At 52.7% G+C, this 19,520-nt stretch overlaps 1 protein-coding gene across 2 annotated transcripts in view; it reads left to right on the forward strand.

Annotated features, from left to right (window-relative positions):
• The window catches only part of MDGA1 (MAM domain containing glycosylphosphatidylinositol anchor 1), a 62,616-nt gene that overhangs the window by 30,625 nt on the left and 12,471 nt on the right, over nucleotides 1-19,520 (forward strand). For both annotated transcript variants that reach the window (XM_072833202.1, XM_072833201.1), the window contains exons 2-11: nucleotides 1,781-1,920; nucleotides 6,604-6,778; nucleotides 8,423-8,619; nucleotides 9,608-9,740; nucleotides 9,975-10,244; nucleotides 12,443-12,772; nucleotides 15,147-15,443; nucleotides 16,309-16,590; nucleotides 18,284-18,435; nucleotides 19,258-19,435. In XM_072833202.1, the coding sequence (XP_072689303.1) occupies nucleotides 1,882-1,920; nucleotides 6,604-6,778; nucleotides 8,423-8,619; nucleotides 9,608-9,740; nucleotides 9,975-10,244; nucleotides 12,443-12,772; nucleotides 15,147-15,443; nucleotides 16,309-16,590; nucleotides 18,284-18,435; nucleotides 19,258-19,435 (2,053 nt within the window). In that variant the 5' untranslated portion in view covers nucleotides 1,781-1,881. The remainder of the gene's footprint in view (nucleotides 1-1,780; nucleotides 1,921-6,603; nucleotides 6,779-8,422; nucleotides 8,620-9,607; nucleotides 9,741-9,974; nucleotides 10,245-12,442; nucleotides 12,773-15,146; nucleotides 15,444-16,308; nucleotides 16,591-18,283; nucleotides 18,436-19,257; nucleotides 19,436-19,520) is intronic.

A 19,520-nucleotide genomic window follows, 5' to 3' on the forward strand; every position in this document is an offset into this window, starting at 1 on the left:
CTCTATAACTGGTTCACAACTGTCCCATCAATGCGGGTTGGAGAAACTCTGTAAAGGCGCTACTTGTGGCAACTGTAGAACACATTAGAGTCTAATCAGCATTTCTCAGTTAGCCTGTGTTACTGTCACACCCACCCTCTTGAATTCTCAGGGCTGGCAGCATGCTCTCTGTTTTAGAGATGAGAAAACAAAGGTCCAAAGACGACTCATGGCTTATTCCAGGTAATATATATTATGTAGGACTCCACTCTGTCAACCAGCACAAAGCTCCCCGATTCTCTGAGGCCTGGTGAGAAAGCTGCCTCTTCCATGGAGCCTTCTGTGATTCTTCCTCTGGCAGACAGAGCTCTCTCTCCCTCTCTCGACCTCCTAGGGCCTTCTATACCTCTTTACAACACTCAGCAACATCACTATAGGATATTCTTGTAAATTCATTCATTTAGGTTCACTGAGTGCCCACTATATTTCAAAGGCCTTGTGCTGGGGATAAAAGGTGAAACCTATGGTTTGGTAGACAGAAAGACAAGAACCCCGAATCTGGCAGACACACAGATTGATGTTCTGTTGTCGCACTGGGAGAGTGACCGGGTACAGAAGGAGGGAGGGCGCAGGCCAGTCATGGGATGCTTCCTGGAGGAAGCTACACATTTTATGTACGGGTTTTATCTCACCTTTGTGCATCTCTTTAGGGCAGGACTCTTTTCACTCTCTTGAGCCCCTGGTGCCCTGGATTAGCCCTCCCACCTCCACTTTCTCCACCCTCAGCTGGGAGCAGACAGGGGCCTTGTCATCCTCTCCAGAGCCCCACCATTGCTGGGCTGGGGGCTAAGCACTCAGGGAGGGGCTGTATGCTTTTCCCATTGGGTGTCCCAGCCACATACTAACTCTGGCCCCCCAGCCCCGGTTACTGTGAGAAAGGTCAGGAGGAGCTTCCAGGCCCCTGGAAAAGAGCCTCTTTCCCTTGAAGATGCTGGGCTTGGCTCAGGGAGCGATGAGGGAAGAGTAGCAGGCCTTTGGGTGAGGGGAATGAACAGTCTGTGGGGCTGGGAGAAATCTCTGTCAAGCTCTCTAAAAGGAAAGCCTGGGATGGTTGAGGGGGTGCAATTTAGGCAAGTGATTTGCTGAGAAAGTGCTCTCAGGAGAAACTGGAAGAGGAGGGAGCCAGGCAAAAATGTGGCTCAGTGGCTTTAGCCGTGCCATCCCACCAGGAGATGGGGTGGGGCAGGGAAGGGGTTGTTAGTCACCGACTGTGTGTGTGTGTGTGTGTGTGTGTGTGTGTGTATTGGGCAGAGGGGTGATCTTGTGGGCATATCTGGCCCAGGCAGCTGCCATTGGCGAAAGGCAATCGCAGGCAAGGTGAGCTCTGTGCACCTAGCAGCTAGCTCTCATAGCAGCTGGGGAACGGATGCACCTGGAGTGTCTGGGGAGCTGGGAGGAGCACCAGCAGCTTCCACTCTGGGGGCTGCGAAGGCAGCGATGCTCACTCAGTGATGATAACCAGTCTGTATGGATCCCAAGCCCCTCAGACTCATCAGCTCATTGAAAGCACAGATCTCTTGCAACGAGAGTGGGATGAGTTGGAATTGCCCCCTTCCTGAGTCCTCGACTCTGGCCTGGGGCCCTGGGAGTCTCCTTTCCAGAGCTCAACAGGTGAGGCCTCTAAGGAATGGCCTGGGGAGGTCTGGGCTGATGCCTCCTGCTAACATACTCAGAAGAGGATGCCCTAGACCTCCCTCAGGCCTTGGTGCCTCTTGCCTAAACCTGCCCCCTCTCCGGCCAGCTCCCGCCCAGGCTCAGATTGTCCACGCAGGCCAGGCATGTGTCGTGAAGGAGGATAACATCAGTGAGCGTGTCTACACCATCCGGGAGGGGGACACCCTCATGCTGCAGTGCCTTGTCACCGGGCACCCACGGCCCCAGGTAAGCCCCTCCGTGGCTTCACCTCCTCACTTGCCGCCCTGCCCTGGGATCAGAGCTGCGGATGAGGCAGCAGGAGCCCGGGACCAGAGGCAGAGGAAGTGGGCAAGTAAACATGAGACTGAAGCCCGTGTCTGGGAAATAGCTGGAAAATGAACTCTGTGGGGAAGGGCTGGAGGCCGGGAGCTTATTCAGCTGAAAACATTGACGGCTGAGGGGAAAAATGAAATGTCAGCTGTTCAATTCCACTTTATCCTGTTGTATCTGCTGGGCAGACACTTCCTCAGATGCACCTTCAACCTCCGTTTGAGGGCAGCTGACACTGTGCGAGGTGCTCCCTCCAGTGTCTTCTCTTGGGAGCCTCAGGACCATGCTGTGGGGAAGACATTAGAGCTTCCATGTCACAGCTGAGAAAATCAAGGCTCAGGGAGGCTGAGTAAACTCCCACGATCACACAGCTCCTGTGAGGGTGGAGGCAGATTTTGAATCCAGAACCAGTGTTCTCTGTAGCTTTGCACACTTCCTCCCAGTGTGCCTGTCTTTGGGTTGAGGGCTCCAGGGGTTACCCACAATGTAGGATGATATGATCTCCTCTTCAGGAGGCTTCAGGTAGGCAAGCCCCACATTCTCAAGGTTTAAAGACTGAGAGCAGTTAGAAAGCCACAGAAGATGAGTATCTGGAAATGCCAGGTAAATTTAGTCACAGATCAAGGATATGTTCAGTCAGAAGGGTTGGCCAGTTATCACCGAAGCTGAGGAGAAGAGACAGGAGGTGGGCTGGAAGGATGGGTGGAATTTGCTGGTGAGCTGCTGTGGCATTTAAGAGCAGCAGAAAATTTTTCACTGGATCTAAGGAGGATAATAAATGCAAAATAGTTTTTTGGGATAATTTTGGGCACAAGGATGACTTTGGTAGGTTTGGCCTGGAGATAAGCAAATGATAAGGAAGTCACTAAGGACTCAACCTAAAACCATTATCACTGCTTGCTTCTTCTCAGAGTTTTGTTTCAAAGTGATGACAATGCTGCCAATCTTCACATTGTTATATGCATCAGGTGTGACATCAGGATGGTCCTCCCTAACACCAGGGAGGCAGCTGGGCCATCTCTCCCTAAGGCTGTACTGGCCATCTGTGTGTGTCCCCTTGTGCATCGCATTTATAAGTTGTTTGTGGCTGTGGCTCAGCGTGTGCACACACAACACTCTTTTTTCTACTTGCATCCACGATTTCATTATCCTTCCTGCTACCTAGGCTCAAACCCTTGGGCTAAAATTTGGCTCTGTGCCATCTCATTCCCCACCTCTAGCCAGCCTCTGAGGCTTCTGTCTTTATGTCTCTTGCATGGGTCTTCTGTTTCTCTTCCTCATTACCACTGTGGGTCAGACCTTCAGACCTATCCCTTGGACCACTGCAGTAGACTAACTGGCCCCCTATGTTTGATATCTCCCCCTTGATTCACTTCTGTACCCTGCTCCCAAAATCATCATCTTCAAACCTCCTCTCTCATATCATTCCCCTGCTCAAAATCCTTTGGTGGTTTACCTATTACCTACCAGACCCAGTTCAGGCTGCTAGAGGTAGAAGTGAAGAGCCCTCCATCCCCCACCCAGTCTGGCCCCACCTGCCTTCCTTGTCTCACCTCCACTGCCACCCTCCTCATACCCTGTGCTCCAGTCACACTTGCCCGAGTACGCCCTGTTCATTCCTGCATTAGCCACTGCTGCTCACCTCTCCTGGAATGCCGTCTATCTCCTTGCTTATGTCATTAAACAAATATTTCTTGAGCACCTGTTGTGAGCCCAGCCCCGTGATGGGCCCTGAAGATACAGTTCCTGTTGTCACAGAGCATCCAATCTAGCAGAGTCACAAGGAATCAGCATCTCATGGTCCACTTTGAGGTCAGGATAGGGGACTGCGTAGGCATGGAATTCCCCACTCTAAACAAATAGCAAGACCGAAGGACTCTTGAGGGCCAGAATGAAGAAAGAATCTGTAGCCATGGCAGTGAGCAGAAGGTGAAGGACCTGGTCCTTGGAGGGGCTTGAACTACATACTCACCTCAGGGATAGTAGTATTAATACACACACGGGGTGGGGGGTATGAGTTGAGGCCACAAGTCCATCTGTGGTTGGAGGCTAGACATAAACACTCTACCTAAAGCAGGAAACACAAGAGTGTCCCCTGTGGATGGGGACCAGAAGTTCTCCATTCCACATCCGAGAGTCATAGCCGGAGGCCGACTCCACTTCAGGATGAGCATATGAACAGTCACCTATGAAGGAGCACAACCTTTAGGCTGTGTCTTACTGTCGCAGTGGTGAGGAAACCTGAAGCTGAGAAACTAATATAAAACTAGTTGGAACCTGTGAACCCTTGTGTCTTGGGCATAGGCAACCATAAAGCTACACCACAGACAGGCCTGTGAGGGCCCACAGAAATTTCTGTGGAAGAAAAGTCCCACAGAATATAAGCTTGTGGAGTAAAATTTTAAAACACATTTAAAAATACAATGCCAAGAGGGCCAGCCCAGACACTCAAATAATTGAATTGAATAATCTCTCACATAAAAGGAAACAGAGATAACAGAGCAATTTGTTCTTTTGTTTGTTCATTCATTCATTCATTCATGATAGACACACAGAGAGAGGCAGAGACATAGGCAGAGGGAGAAGTAGGCTCCCTGCAGGCGCCTGATGTGGGACTTGATCCCAGGACCCCAGGATCATGACCTGAGCCAAAGGCAGACTCTCAACCAGTGAGCCACCCAGGTGTCCTGATAACGGAGCAATTTGAAAGGATCTTGAAAATAAGTATAGTTAAAGTGTTTAAAGAGATAATGAAAGGCATACAGTCCACAAGTCAGGAGATTATACAACCTGATCCTTCAGATATGGGGGGAAAACCAAATAGCAATCCTAGAAATAAAAATCCAACAGTCTTTTGAAAAATTTGACCTCCATACCATAGAGATAGCTAAAGAGAAAATTAACGAATTGGATGACAGATCTGAGAAAACCAGCTACAATGCAGTCCAGGGAAGACAAAGAGACTTGAAAATGTGAAAAGAAAGTTAGGAGACGTGGAGGATAGAATGACAAGCTACAACATTAACTTAGGATGGACTAGAGAAAACTGAGAGAAGGCAACATCTAAAGAGATAAAAGCTGAGAATTTTGTGGAATTGAAGAAAGGTACAAACCCTCAGATGGATAAAGTAAAACAAATCCAAAGCAGTTTATAAACACACCCCATCTAGATAAATCACAGGAAACCTGCCAAATGTCAAATACAAAAGAAAAAATATTTTCATGGCCTTGGTTTCTCTCTGAAGTGGGTGAAGGGCAAGTTTCTCATGCAGAGAGTGGCCACTGCAGGCCACAATGTTGCTACCATCATCCTCTCGCCATCCTTCTCCCCAGCCTTGTTGTTTCTAGGGACTATGGCCTGACCTCTTCACTGGGATCGGGGCCTTGCCCCATCTCAGTGATAAGCAATCCCCACCCCCCAACTTTTAGATGGAAGCTTCCCTACCCTGTCCTCCAATCCTTAAGACTTAATCACCTGGAAATGATCAATTTTTCTTAAACCTCTCCTACTCTGAGTAGTAGCTCCAGTTTCTTGTGTGATCCTTGATCATTTCCCACGGTCTAGGGCAGTGTTGATAATAATGGAAATTTGTTGAGTGACTAATACATACCAGGGGCTACACTTAGGTGCTTTACACACTTTGTTTCTAAACCTCTTTGCAAAGCGAGTATTGTGCTATGTAATAGTTATAGTTAATCTAGTGCTGCATAACACATACTCTAAAACTCAAGAGACTCGGAACAACACACACTTATTGTCTCACAGTTCCTATGGAACCACAATCCAGGAGCAGCTTTGTTGACTGGTTCTGGCTCGTGCAAGGTCTCTTAGGAGGCTGAAGCCATTTGAGAACTGACTGGGGTGGGAGGACCACTTGCAGGCTACCTCCTGTGGCTGTAGACCTGGAGGTTTCCATTCTTCCCCCGTGGACCCCTCCCTCCGGAGGGCTGCTCATGACAGCCGGATGGCTTTCCCCAAGGTGGAAATCACAGTCCTTCAAAACCTGATCTTGGCAGTGACATACCGTCATGCCCGCTGTGTTATATTGGGCACACAGCCCATCTGCGGCACAAAGTGGGAGGGCACCACAGAAAAGGACCAGAAGCTAGGGACCATCTTGGAGGCTGGCTACCACGGAGACCTCTTTCGCAGATGACAAGTCTAAAGCTGGGAGAGAGTGGCCTACCCAAGGCCACTAAAAATTTTTATCAAATTCTTAGCCATACAGGCACTAAGGCACATTTAATCCTCCCAGAAGCCCTAGGCCAGGTAGTATTCTCTGTTTTCCCAATGCGGAAAGGGAGGCAGGAAAGGTGGGGCAACTCGCCCCAATCCATCCTCTTAACCACTGCACTACACTGCTTGATTTAAAGCCTCCTTCCTCTGACCCCAGATTTCCCAGGCTCTTTGCTGAAGCATCCTCCTACCCTATCCGTGCATTTCCCTGGGGGGAATTAGTTTCCCAGGCTGGGGTGGGCCCCACGGGCACGCAGGGAGAAGAGTGGGGTGCGGGGGGAAGAGGCCCCGTTGCATGACCTTCAGCCCGGAGCACGCTCCTCTCCGTGCCCCGCTCACCCTGCCCCGCCCTGCGGGCCCAGGTGCGCTGGACCAAGACGGCGGGCAGCGCCTCGGACAAGTTCCAGGAGACGTCAGTGTTCAACGAGACGCTGCGCATCGAGCGCATCGCGCGCACGCAGGGCGGCCGCTACTACTGCAAGGCAGAGAACGGCGTGGGCGTGCCCGCCATCAAGTCCATCCGCGTGGACGTGCAGTGTGAGTGCGGGCCCGGGTGCCCCGGGGGCCGGGCTGGGAAGGCGGGGGGTCGGGAAGGAGGCTGGAGAAGAGACACTTCGGTGGAAGAAGGCAGTAGAGACCTCACCTCTCCCGGACCACTGTTCCTCCGATGTGTGTCCCCCGATACCATTCACACGTGTCCCTCCCTAACCCATAGGAACCTTGCACAGCTCTCCAAAGTGATCAGAGAGGGCGGGATAGTTTGGATTATACTCTACTCCTTTCACAGATGAAATGGAAGTGGGGGGAGGTCTGTGACTTGTTTGCCCACAAAGGTTCTCTTGACTCTGGCCCATGCCCTTCCCACAGTCTCTCATGTCTCTTGCTTCTGTCCGAGGGGGAGCTCTGCAACTTCCCTGCCCCCACCAAGGGGGCACCTACAGGACCAAGCACCCCTTAGCCCTGGCTGCTGGTTGAATGGGAAGCCCCTAGTCCCTACCTGCCTGCCATGGAGGTACCCCCTTAACCCCAAGAGGCTATTTCACTGCTTGCCACCTGCCTCTGTGCCCACTCAGGCTGACACTAGTTACCCAGAAGCCATAGGGCCAAGCCAAGCAGCCTGTCTGGCACCATCTTAATGTCCACAATGAACCTATTCATTAAATATGTCCCACACCCCACCAAGTGAGACCCCCAAGTGGTGAGCAATGGAACCTCAGACCCTTCTGTCCCCCATCAGTCACCTAAGGGCCTGCCAAAGCCTGGGGCTGAGGATCATTTCTTGCATTATTGGTGCTGGAAGGGGCTGGCAGGCATGGCCTGGATGTCACCAGTGCCCCACCTCTACCCATCATGGTCTTTGATATGACTTCTGTCCAGGTGGGCTGTGTGAGGACAGAATGATGGGATGCTGGAACACCACCATAGAATGTTAGGCTGTGGAATGTTGGTGCCTTTGTTTCACAATGCCAACTCTTCATTAGAAGGTCTAGGGGATCTTTAGAAGAAACTATTGATGCCTGGGTCCCACTTCCAGAGATTCTGATGTAATTGGGCATGGAACCCAGCATCAGGATTTTTTCTTAAATTCTTTTTTGTTGTTGAGGATTAACCTATATCCAGTAGAGTGCACCAATCTTAAATGTACAGTTCCGTGAATTCTTATGTCAACGCATGTGTAAACACCATCCAGTTCAAGAGCATTTCCCGGACCCCAGAAAGTTCCTTCATGCTCCCTCCCAGTCAATAATCTCCTTAGAGGCAATCATTCTGACTTCTGACGCCATCAGTGAGCTCTGCTGGGCATTGGTATTAAAAAGAAAGTGGTATTTGCATGACCCATGACAAAACGCCCAGAAAGAGAAGTGACTTAGGCAGGTCACACTGCAAATTAACAGCTAACCTGGGATTTGAACCAGTGTCCTGATTTCCAATCTGCAGCTGCTTCCTCCATCCCATGATGGGAGGATAAAGACAGACACCCCCATGCAGGGCTGGGGGAGGAACAGTTGGGAAGCCATTAGGTCCATTCTCCTGCCTCCAACAGGTTGGTCGAGTTTGTGGGCTGGGAGACCATCTGGCTTTCTGGAAGCATCCCTTGAGGGTGGCTTAGCTTTCCTTGGGGTTGCCAGAAGACCAAGCCCCCCACCTGGCCGTGACTCCCCTGGGGCTGTGTCCTTGCAGACCTGGACGAGCCCGTGCTGACGGTCCACCAGACGGTGAGCGATGTTCGAGGCAACTTCTACCAGGAGAAGACGGTGTTCCTGCGCTGTACTGTCAACTCCAACCCGCCGGCCCGCTTCATCTGGAAGCGGGGTTCCGACACCCTATCTCACAGCCAGGACAATGGGGTCGACATCTATGAGCCCCTCTATACCCAGGTCAGGACAGAAAGCAGCCGGCCTGGTCTCCTCATGGCTCGCCCTGCACTCTTCCTTCTGTACCCAACAAGGGAGGGAGACGTGGAGACAAGGCCCCATGATCTAAGGGGTTCCAGGGGCTGCCCTGATGCCAATAATTCTGCTCTGATGTTGGAAGCGTGCAATCTGATTGGGCTTCAGACAACCTGGGCCAAATGAAATCAGGACAGAAAAGTCAGGGAGCAGTGGTGAGGACGGGAGAGTCCCCAAGGCAACATGTCCTTCAGGAACATTGCTAGTTAGGAAAGGATCCCCCAGGGGCAGGCATGTCACCCCTGTGTGCTGCTGGCTAGCAGAGTATTGGGGACTCTTGGGCAGGCACAGCAGCAGTCAGGGGTATTGATTGAGGTCCCCCACAGTCCCAGGAGGTGGTGATGAAGCTGCCTGCCAGGGAAGTCTTTCAGAGGTGGCTATCCCAGGTGGTGGCCAAAGCTCCATGTGTGGACATGGCTTGTGGGCCAGCCCCATGTTTGTATATGTTGTAAGATAGAGCAGGATTCCTTCCTAATCCTCCATTTCCCAGAGTGTGAAAACCGAGGCCTGGTCCTGGCTGGTGTGTGCCAGGACAACATCAGATCTGAAGCTCAAGGTATGGAGACTGCAGTCTCCACCCCAGGTGCAGGCTCCCTGAGGATAAACTGTGGAGGTTGGAAAGATAGGATTTTTTTTTTTAAGATTTTATTTATTCATGAGAGAGACAGAGAGGCAGAGATGCGGGCAAAGGGAGAAGCAGGCTCCCTGTGGGGAGCCTGATGTGGGACTCCATCCCGGGACCCCAGGATCATGACCTGAGCCAAAGACAGATGCTCAACCACTGAGCCACCCAGGCGTTCCAGAAAGATAGAAATTAAAGTAGCCATTGGCTTCAGCCTCTGGCGCTGGGTGAACGTGTGTGGGATCCCTAGAGACCCAAGCAGGCCCCTCACCCCAGTGATCTGCTGCTGCCTAGGGGGAGACCAAGGTCCTGAAGCTGAAGAACCTGCGGCCGCAGGACTATGCCAGCTACACCTGCCAGGTGTCTGTCCGCAATGTGTGCGGCATCCCAGACAAGGCCATCACCTTCCGGCTCACGAACACCACGGGTACAGGACTCCCCTGCCCATCGCCCTCCTGGGCTGGCTCCCCAGCTAGGACACAGGGCCCAGCCCACACAGGACTCTAGGCATCTCCCCTCCTCCTCTCTGCCTGCTCCCTGCCTACTCCCTGCCTCTCCCCTTCCTTTCCCCTCCAGGCCTCCCTCAACCCCCTGGCTTCCCTTGCCCCCTTGACTCCCCCTGCCTCATGGTCCCTAAGACCCCACCTCCTTGTCCTCGTAGCACCACCAGCCCTGAAGCTGTCTGTGAATGAAACTCTGGTGGTAAATCCTGGGGAGAATGTGACCGTACAGTGTCTGCTGACAGGCGGCGATCCCTTACCCCAGCTTCAGTGGTCCCACGGGCCGGGCCCGCTGCCCCTGGGTGCTCTGGCCCAGAGTGGCACCCTCAGCATCCCTTCAGTGCAGGCACGGGACTCTGGCTATTACAACTGCACCGCCACCAACAACGTGGGCAACCCTGCCAAGAAGACCGTCAACCTGCTGGTGCGATGTACGTGGGTCGGGAGGGGTGGGGGTGGGGGGACCCGGGAGGTGGCCTGGTGGCTCCTGTCCTCCAGAAACCACCCGTGAACCAAGAGAGAGGCCTGTCTGCTTCCTCTTGGTCAATGGGATTTGCTGAGAAGGCATGTTCCAGGCACTTCGATTTCCCTGCAATTCTGATGTCTGCCTGCAGGTGGCAGGACTACAATTTGTACAGAGTTTTATTTACAATCCACATTTCCAAAGGTCATCCTGACAATGGACCAAGTGGGAAGGGTGGGTGTTGATTACCTGCATTTTTCTTAGATCTGAAAACTGAGGCTGCTAAAAGCTAAATGTGGACACTCCAGTCTGCAAGAGAAATTTCCTGACTCTCTTCCTATATAATAATTTCTACATTTTTCACAGAATTAAAATGAAAATAACATACATTTGCACATACCTCAAATGCAAATCTTTATTAGCAAAGAATGTCAGTGAGTCTGAAGGTAATTACTAAATGTAAAAATGATAACAAAAGTTGGGACACAAAAAGTATTGACACTCTCCTTACTAACCTCCGCCTTATTAGCTGCTCAGTATGATCTTGATTTTGCTACTGTGCTTTAAGAAGAAAACTTTTTTTTAAAGTTTTATTTATTAAAGTAATCTCTACACCCACCATAGGGCTCAAACTCATGACCCTGAGATCAAGAGTTGCATGCTCTTCTGACTGAGGTGGTCCAGCGCCCCTAAGGAGAAAACTTTAAATTCTTTTGACTTGGAAGTCACTTTAGGTTGTTGTTTGTTTATTGTTTACTTATTTGAAAATTTTAAAGATCTAGGCTTGTTTGCAGCTCTTTCTCCCTTGAAAGTCAGGTATAGCTCCTGTCAAATCTTCTGATTAAATGGAGAATCTTCTGATGAAATGGATTCTCCATTTTGTTCTTCCCTCACCAACCAGTCTCTCTCTGACTCTTCTCACAAAAAAGAAGCTAGCTCTCTGGGATTTTTTTACTTAATCAGAGCAAGAAACATTCACCAGATTGTCACTGCTGACTTTTTCCTTTGATGGTACTTCTCCTGTCAAATTATTCTTCTTCACCTAATTCCACTTGGCCTTTAAAACCTGGGTTCAAAAAACAAAACAAAAAACCCCACAAAACACCTGGGTTCATGAGATTGCAGTTTGCATCAAATACTTACAGTCATCTCTTAGGGTCATGTACAGCCTGCTTTGCCCAGCCCAGTCCTGGTTCATGGCTGTTGCACCAGGGTCCGGTCGAATTAACAACCCACTACTGAGCATTCTGTCTAGACGGGCCTGGGCGGCTCAGTCTGTTAAGCATCTGACTCTTGATCTCAGCTCAGGTCTTCATCTCAGGGTCATGAGTTCAAGCCTTGCATTAGGCTCCACTGTGGGTGTGGAGCCTACTTAAAAAAGGAAGAAGCAGCAGCAGCAGCAGCAGCAGAAGAAGAATTCTAACTCTCAGTTATGTCAGACAATATTCAGATTTTTCAAAGAGGGCTAGACCCTTTTTTTCTAAGCTCTGTGTTTTATGTAATTTCACATAAAATAATTGTATTAGGCTTTTATTATAAAAATCACACAAACTTGTTGAGAAGAAGCAAACAGTACAAAAAGATGAAATGTGCAAATTAAAATTTCCCCTCAGCCCCACTCTCTAGATAGAAGCACTATCACATTCTGGTGCATCTTTCCAAAATGTGTACTTTGCATATTCAAGGTTTAAAACAAGAATAAAAATAAAGCAGTGCAGCTGTTAAGAGCGCAGGCTGAGTCTGAATTCAAGGTTGGCTACTTTGGGCAAGTTACTTAAACTGTCTGAGCCTCAGTTCTCTCCTTTGTAAAACGGGGACAGCAAAGTGCCTCACTCGAAGATTGTGGGATGGGTGAGATGAGTAAACCCATGTAAAGTGCTTGGAACAGTGCCTCTCACGTAGTGGGTGTTCAGTCAACAGTGGCTGTAACAATGACTAAACCCACTTTTCTACAGCCAGCTTTTTTGAACTTTTAAAAATCCATCTAAGTAAGCAGAGCAATTTCCAAGCAAAGCAATGGTTTCTCTTGGGGGTGGGGTAGGGTGGTAGCCCCCAATCTCCAGGAAGGTCAGTTCAAGAAGAGAAGCTGGGTTGGGATGGAGGTAGGACACAGACCCTTGGCTTTTGGCCAGTCCTAGCCACCCTTCCCTCCCCATCCACCTATAGCCATGAAGAATGCTACATTCCAGATCACCCCAGATGTGATCAAAGAGAGTGAGAACATACAGTTGGGCCAGGACCTGAAGCTGTCATGCCATGTGGATGCAGTGCCCCAAGAGAAGGTGACTTACCAGTGGTTCAAGAATGGCAAGCCAGCACGCATGTCTAAGAGGCTGCTGGTGACCCGAAATGACCCTGAATTGCCTGCCGTCACGAGCAGCCTAGAGCTCATTGACCTGCACTTCAGCGACTATGGCACCTACCTGTGCGTGGCTTCCTTCCCAGGGGCACCAGTGCCTGACCTGAGCGTCGAAGTCAACATCTCCTCTGAGACAGGTGGGCAGCCAAATAAGTGGCGTGGGTGTGTGTGTGAGGGATCTGGAGAGGCCCACAGAGAGAAGGTGGGCACAGAAGCTTGGGGAAAGGAGGCCAGAGTGAGGGGAGCACCGTTTGTGTTTACTTGGTGTTCTGCACACATTTATTAAGCACCTGTTAAATGTCAGGCATTGTGGTAGGCTCTGGGGCAGAGGGGTGGGCAAAATAAGCTCTGCTGGCATGGAACGAAGCAGGAAGGCAAACATTTTTCACATAGTCTCACAAATAAATATATCACTGCAAACTTTGATACACAAGAGTCAGGAAAGAGTCTCCTAAGATAGAATGTTTGATCTGAGATCTGAAGGAGGGGCGGGATTTTGCAAGGTGGAAGAGAGCAAGGGAGGCCAAAGAATCAGCACATGCAAGGGCCGAGGTAGGTAAGCACGTGGGCCATCTAGAGCCCTGATGGAAGGAAAGTGCAGCTGGAAAAATGGAGTGAGATGGAAGAGAGCAGAGGGGTCAGCGGGGGCCAGATTATGCAGGGACTTGGGTCTTTATTCCAATAATAATAAATAACAATGAAATAATGACTAACATTTATTGAGTGCTTACTCTGTGTTCTGATGATTTCATATTTCTCTCATTCACCTTCATGGTTTACCTTATGAGATAGTTTATCACCAGTTTTTAAAGATGAAGAAACAGGCTCAGAGAGTTTAAGAAACTCACCTAAGTTAACAAACAAGTGGTGGAGCCTGGTATTCAAACCCAGGCAGTCTGACTTTAGAGCCACCCCTGAAGGGTTTATATTTTAAGAATGACAGGAGTTTGGAGAGGAGGATTTTGGAGAGAGTCTCTCGAATCTCATCTCCAGCCCCTAGCCCCTTGCACTAAGGAGCTGGCTGACTTTGACTAAGCCTCTTTAACTCTCTGGGCCTCAGTTTCTCCTCCGTGAGACACTGAACCAGATGGCTTCGGAGGCTCCTTCCATCCTAACTTCTACACAGGGAGAAGACTTTGCATCTAGGGAGTGTGTCCCTCACAAGTGGATCCCATAGCTGGGACACAGGATAGGAGAGGGAAGATGAGTCTGGGGAGTGGCAGAGGCTGGAGCACGAGGGTCTTGTTTGCGGAGCCAAGGATCTGGAGCTTTAACCGGAAGGCAGGGCAGCTTCAAAGGAAGGACAGCCCTTTATCCTATGGGGGCACAGGAGGGTTGGGAGCTGGGATGTTTTAGAACCAGAGAAATCAACAGGGCACAGGGCCATTTCCTCTATTTGGCTCATTAGCCTGATGCCTAGGGCATGGAAGCTTTTTAAGGGCCTATAGAAATAATTTAGCCCTGGAAAAATAAATTAATTGGCTCCAAAAATACAAAGAGAAAACTGTAAAATTAAAACCAATACATGTATAAATGTTTATAGAGTATGAATTATTCTAACTGGATAACTGGACCTCAGCTTGCCTTGCAGAGTTATTTACAGTTTATATTTAATGTAGGACATTTTAATTTGTTTGATGAGATGTGGGATGGGACCCATGGAAGTCTTTAAAAGACCCTCCAGTTGGGCGATGTGTTGGGTTGAATTAGGTTTGTCTGTGTATAACAGAAAATCCCAAAATACTACTAGTGACTTAAATGAGCTAAATGTATGTTTCTTTTTCTCATAAAAGTGAGCAGTCCAGGCTGGAATAATGGCTCCGTTCCACCAAGTCCTCAGGGTCCCAGGCTCCATCTTGTCTCGCTCTTCCGTTAACCTTAACCGTAGTGTGTGCCACCTTGTCCACAATGGCAGTTCCAGGGGCAGCCATCAATCTGCATTCCAGCCTGCAGGAAGGAGGAGGAGAGGAGGGCCATAGCGTCTCCTTTTAAAGACCTTTATTTCCTGTCACATCCCATTGGCCAGAATTTACGTAGCCGTAGCCAGCCGTAAGGCAGGGTGGTTATTCCCACTGTGGACCGTGCTGAACTCCAGATATTCTATTACTTTGGAAGAAAGGCTAAAGATGTTGGTGGACAGACTATTGATCTGTGATCACACTCCAGAACACAAGATGGAAGCTTTAACTCTATGGGATCCAGTGGGCAGGAGAGAGGGAGTTGAGGGAAGAGGTCATTTCGTAGAACTGTTTAAAAGGTGGAACTCCCTTTGTTGGGCTAAAGGGAAAGAAGGCATAGGCCAGGACGACCTCAGGTCTCTTTCTGAGTTGGGAGACCCTGAGATAGAGACCCCGGGAGGTGGAGAGACCTGGGGGAGGTGCGTTGTGTTTTGGGGACCCTGAGGGATCCTTTGGGACACCTGGGATGGGAAGCCTAGGGCAAGGGCAGCAGAAGCCCCAAAGCTGGGGCCGGCGGGAGCTCTAACCCTGCCCCTGCGCCTCCCCACCGCAGTGCCTCCCACCATCAGCGTGCCCAAGGGCAGGGCCGTGGTGACCGTGCGGGAGGGCTCGCCCGCCGAGCTGCAGTGTGAGGTCCGAGGCAAGCCGCGGCCGCCGGTGCTCTGGTCCCGCGTGGACAAGGAGGCTGCGATGCTGCCTTCGGGGCTGCCCCTGGAGGAGACCCCCGACGGGAAGCTGCGGCTGGAGCACGTGAGCCGCGACATGAGCGGGACCTACCGCTGCCAGACGGCTCGGTATAATGGCTTCAACGTGCGCCCTCGCGAGGCCCAGGTGCAGCTGAACGTGCAGTGTGAGTCTCATCGCCCCACCTGGACTGACTTCTGAGCTGTCCCTCCCGGTTCTCAGCCTCACCTGCCCCCTCTTCGCCCCTTCGCTCCCGGCCAACCAACCCTCCTCCCTCCCCGCACTGCTGCTGATAGCCCTAAAACCTTGTCATCCCGCCCCCCGCCCCAGTTCTAGGGGGCGAGGTCTGTGACCCCTGCCACATTTCCACCGTCAAGCGCCGCCCCGCCCCGCCCCCACCATCCTCATTCCCGCGGACCCAGTGAGCAAAGAAATCATTGATTTTGACAGGTAGAAATGGTTAGTTTGAAAGACCTTCAAGGGAACACGTCGTGTCTGATGGTAGAACGATGAGAGTGATGAGTTAACTGACCTCGTGCCAAGCACTGTTCAGAAAGCATCTTAATGCATGACCTCCTTTAACCCTTCGCAGCCCTATAGGTAGACTCTGTTATTCCCTTATTATTACAAATAGAGAAACCGAGTCACAGGATAAGTAACTTGCCTAAGGCCTCACCAGCTAGTTTGAGGTAGGGCTGGGATTTGAACCCAAGGCGTCTAGCTCCGCGGATCGTGCTCTGAACCCTGATGCTACACTGCTTTTCACTACGGGGCGGCGGGGGAGGGGGGGAGGGGAGGGTGTGGGGACGGTTTGAGGCGAGACCGGAGGCCCAGCATGGGAAGCCTGGCTGGAGGAATCGGCCGGGGGGGTGGGTATCTGCCGGTCACGGAGGTATGAGCGTGGCTATTGAATCCTCGGAGATCTCTGCAGGCTGGGGGTGCGGGAGCCGGGTCGGGCGCGTCGCCTCGGACGGGCCGGTCCTCAAAGCCCACGCGGCCCCGCTGACCGCCGCCCCCGCCCCCGCCCCCAGTCCCGCCCGAGGTGGAGCCCAGCTCCCAGGACGTGCGCCAGGCGCTGGGCCGGCCCGTGCTGCTGCGCTGCTCGCTGCTGCGGGGCAGCCCCCAGCGCATCGCCGCGGCCGTGTGGCGCTTCAAAGGGCAGCTGCTGCCCCCGCCGCCCGCTGTCCCCGCCGCCGAGGCCCCCGACCACTCGGAACTGCGCCTGGACGCCGTCACCCGCGACAGCAGCGGCAGCTACGAGTGCAGCATCTCCAACGACGTGGGCTCGGCTACCTGCCTCTTTCAGGTCTCGGGTGAGCGTCCAGTGGGTCCCGCGCGACCGCGCCCACCTGGGCCAGGCTCCGCCCCCAGCCCCGCCCACGGCCGGCCTGGCCCCGCCCCTTCCAGCCCGCCTGCCCTGGTTTAGGCCCCTGCCTCTCCGAGACCTGCCCCTGCCAGGTCCAAGCCCCGCCTCCGCCGCTCAGACCAAATGAGACGTCTTTTACAGCCTGGTCCCCTCTAGGCGGGCTACACCCCTTCGCTCGCGCCCACTCCGTGTAGACCTTGTCTTCTCAAGGCCGCTTATACGTGCCCGAGGTCCTGCCCATTTTAGCTCAGCCTCCTTCCCCTTGGCCTCGGACTGCCCTGCCTCTTTCAAACCCCTGCTTCACCCCTGCTTCCCCGGACTTAGGCTTCGCCCCTTTAGCCCCGCGAGCGCCAGGTGTGGGCCCTTCCCATTCACACCTCACCTAGGCCCCAACTACAAGGCCTAGGCTCTAGCCCTTGCAGCTTCAGTCCATCCCGAAGCTCTCCGTTTCCTTCTTCCTCCGTAGCAGGTGCACTCCAGCCCCGCCCACACCAGGTTCAAGACCGCCCACTCAAGCCCTGCCCCACCCCCTCCATCTCAGCCGGCATATTTCAAGCCCCTCCTCTTTCGTCCTTGGCCCCAGAGGCTACGGATGGAGGACCCCCTCTTTTCCTGACTTGCAGGCCCAATGTGAGGGGCCTGAGCTGTAGCTAAGAGGAGCGAAGAGGACCCTGGGCTCAACAGCTTCTCTGGAACGCCGTGGCTGGCTCTGGGCCAGCCAGCATACCTTTCCTGAGCTGTCACTCCAGGCCCCTTGGTGCCCAGAAATCCCCCATCTCATCATCAAGTCATTCCCGGGTGGGCTATTAGGGGCTGCAGGCGGGCATGGGTGACTCCGGAAGGGGTGGAGGTCATGGTGAGGGATGAGGGGAACTCCTAGGGGCCAAGGGGGTTGCTGATCCCTTCTCTTCCCCCTTCATTGAGGGGAGAGCTGGTTCCCTATCGGAGCTGGTGGCAGCGCCCCTGGAGGAGAGCCCCAGGTGTGCCTGTCCCCATCTACTGCACCTGCAGCTCTCCCAACAACCCCCGACTGACAGGGTGCCCTTTTAGCTCTTGTTTGGATCTCCTCACTCAGAAGCAGGGGGCCAGGACCACAGGTCACTCCCCAGCCCTTCCCCACCCCACCCAGCCCTGCAGCCAGAGGCCCCTGTGACATTTCCCACCTCCTTCCCCCCTCCCCTGTTCTCCCACACTTTCCCTGTCTCCCCACCTTTTTGCCTCCCTATCTCTCTCCTTTCTCTTCCTTCTTCCTCCATGTCCTTGACCCTTCTTTGCGTCTTTTTCCCCATCCTCTTTCCTGTGTCCTTTCTAATATTCCTCCTCCTCTGTCTTCCCAAATTTTTCTTCCCTCTGGCTTTTCCTCTGCCTTTCCTCTCTATCCTCACAAATACCACGTCTTGGAATTCCCAATCTTCCTTTTCTCCACGTCCTCCTCCCCTCCTACTCCACCCTCATTCCCCCATTCTCCTCCTCTCCCACCATCTCCTCTCTTCACCATATGCCCTTTCTCTTTGTCTCTCCATACTGTGTCTCTGTTCCTCGACATCCTCTTCTGTCGCCCTCTCCCATGCCTCCTCTCTCTGTGTCTGTCCCCATCCCCCACCCTTCATGGCCCCACGCCCCCCTCCCCGTCCTCTCAGCCAAAGCCTACAGCCCGGAGTTTTACTTCGACACCCCCAACCCCACCCGCAGCCACAAGCTGTCCAAGAACTACTCCTATGTGCTGCAGTGGACACAGAGGGAGCCCGATGCTGTCGACCCCCTGCTCAACTACAGACTCAGTGTCCGCCAGGTGGGCCAAGGGGGACAGGGGCCCAGGTGCAGGCTGACCCTCGGAATGTCTGTCAAGCCATGGGAAGGGGTTGGAGGCAGGGTTTGAGCACACTGACCCCCTTAGAGACCACTCTCCAGAGCCGGAGAGAAAGTGTTCTGGACATAGCAGCAGAAGCCGGGAGGTTCTAGGGACCTGTCCCTTCTGGCCCCATGCTCTGGGGAAGGGGGCGGAGTCCACTCTGCTCACAAAACATAGAATCTACTTGTGTGTCAGGAGCTTAAGGTGGGGGTAGGGGGGGAGTCTCATCCACAGGGTCTCTGGAATGCGAGGCCAGGGCTATGCTGGTCTTGTGTCCAGTCTAACTCCGTGTGGTTCTGTCCAAGGGGCAGTAGGTGTGGAGGGTAAAAGTGTGGCTCTGGAGCAGACTGCCTAGGCTAGAATCCAGGTCTGTGTGAGCTACGGCAAACTACATCTGCTTGGCCTCAGTTTCTTTGATCTGTAAAATGGGAGTCATTTTATAATGTTCCACCTCATAGGATTGTTATTTGAGGATCAAATGAGTTAATAATGGCAGATCACTTTGAGCAGCAGCCAGCACATATTCAGTGTTCGATACGCACTGCTGTCACTTATTAAGACAGCCCTAGGAGGCAGGCATGGTAGGGGTGATTGCCCTAGCTCACAGATGGGGAAACTGAGGGGCAGATTTCCTAGTCCTTTATTCTTCCTGCTCCCTGATACTGCCCCGCACCGCACCCTCCGAGCTGTGCCAGGGCCCCGGGCTGGTGGCTGGTGGAGGGTGTGGCCTGCTGGGCATCTGGGACCGCCCTGTATCCGCAGCTGAATCAGCACAGCGCCATGGTGAAGGCCATCCCGGTGCGGCGCGTGGAGAAGGGGCAGCTGCTGGAGTACGTCCTGACCGACCTCCGTGTGCCCCACAGCTACGAGGTCCGCCTCACGCCCTACACCACCTTCGGGGCTGGTGACATGGCCTCCCGCATCATCCACTACACAGAGCGTAGGTGGTGGGGGCGGGTGGGGGGAGGGGGGCTCACTTCCTACCCAGGAGACCCCTCCAACCTCCCCACAGGGTTCCAGAACTT

This window comes from Canis lupus, chromosome 7 (assembly GCF_048164855.1).
Source record: "Canis lupus baileyi chromosome 7, mCanLup2.hap1, whole genome shotgun sequence".
In the NCBI taxonomy this organism is placed as follows: Eukaryota; Metazoa; Chordata; class Mammalia; order Carnivora; family Canidae; genus Canis; species Canis lupus.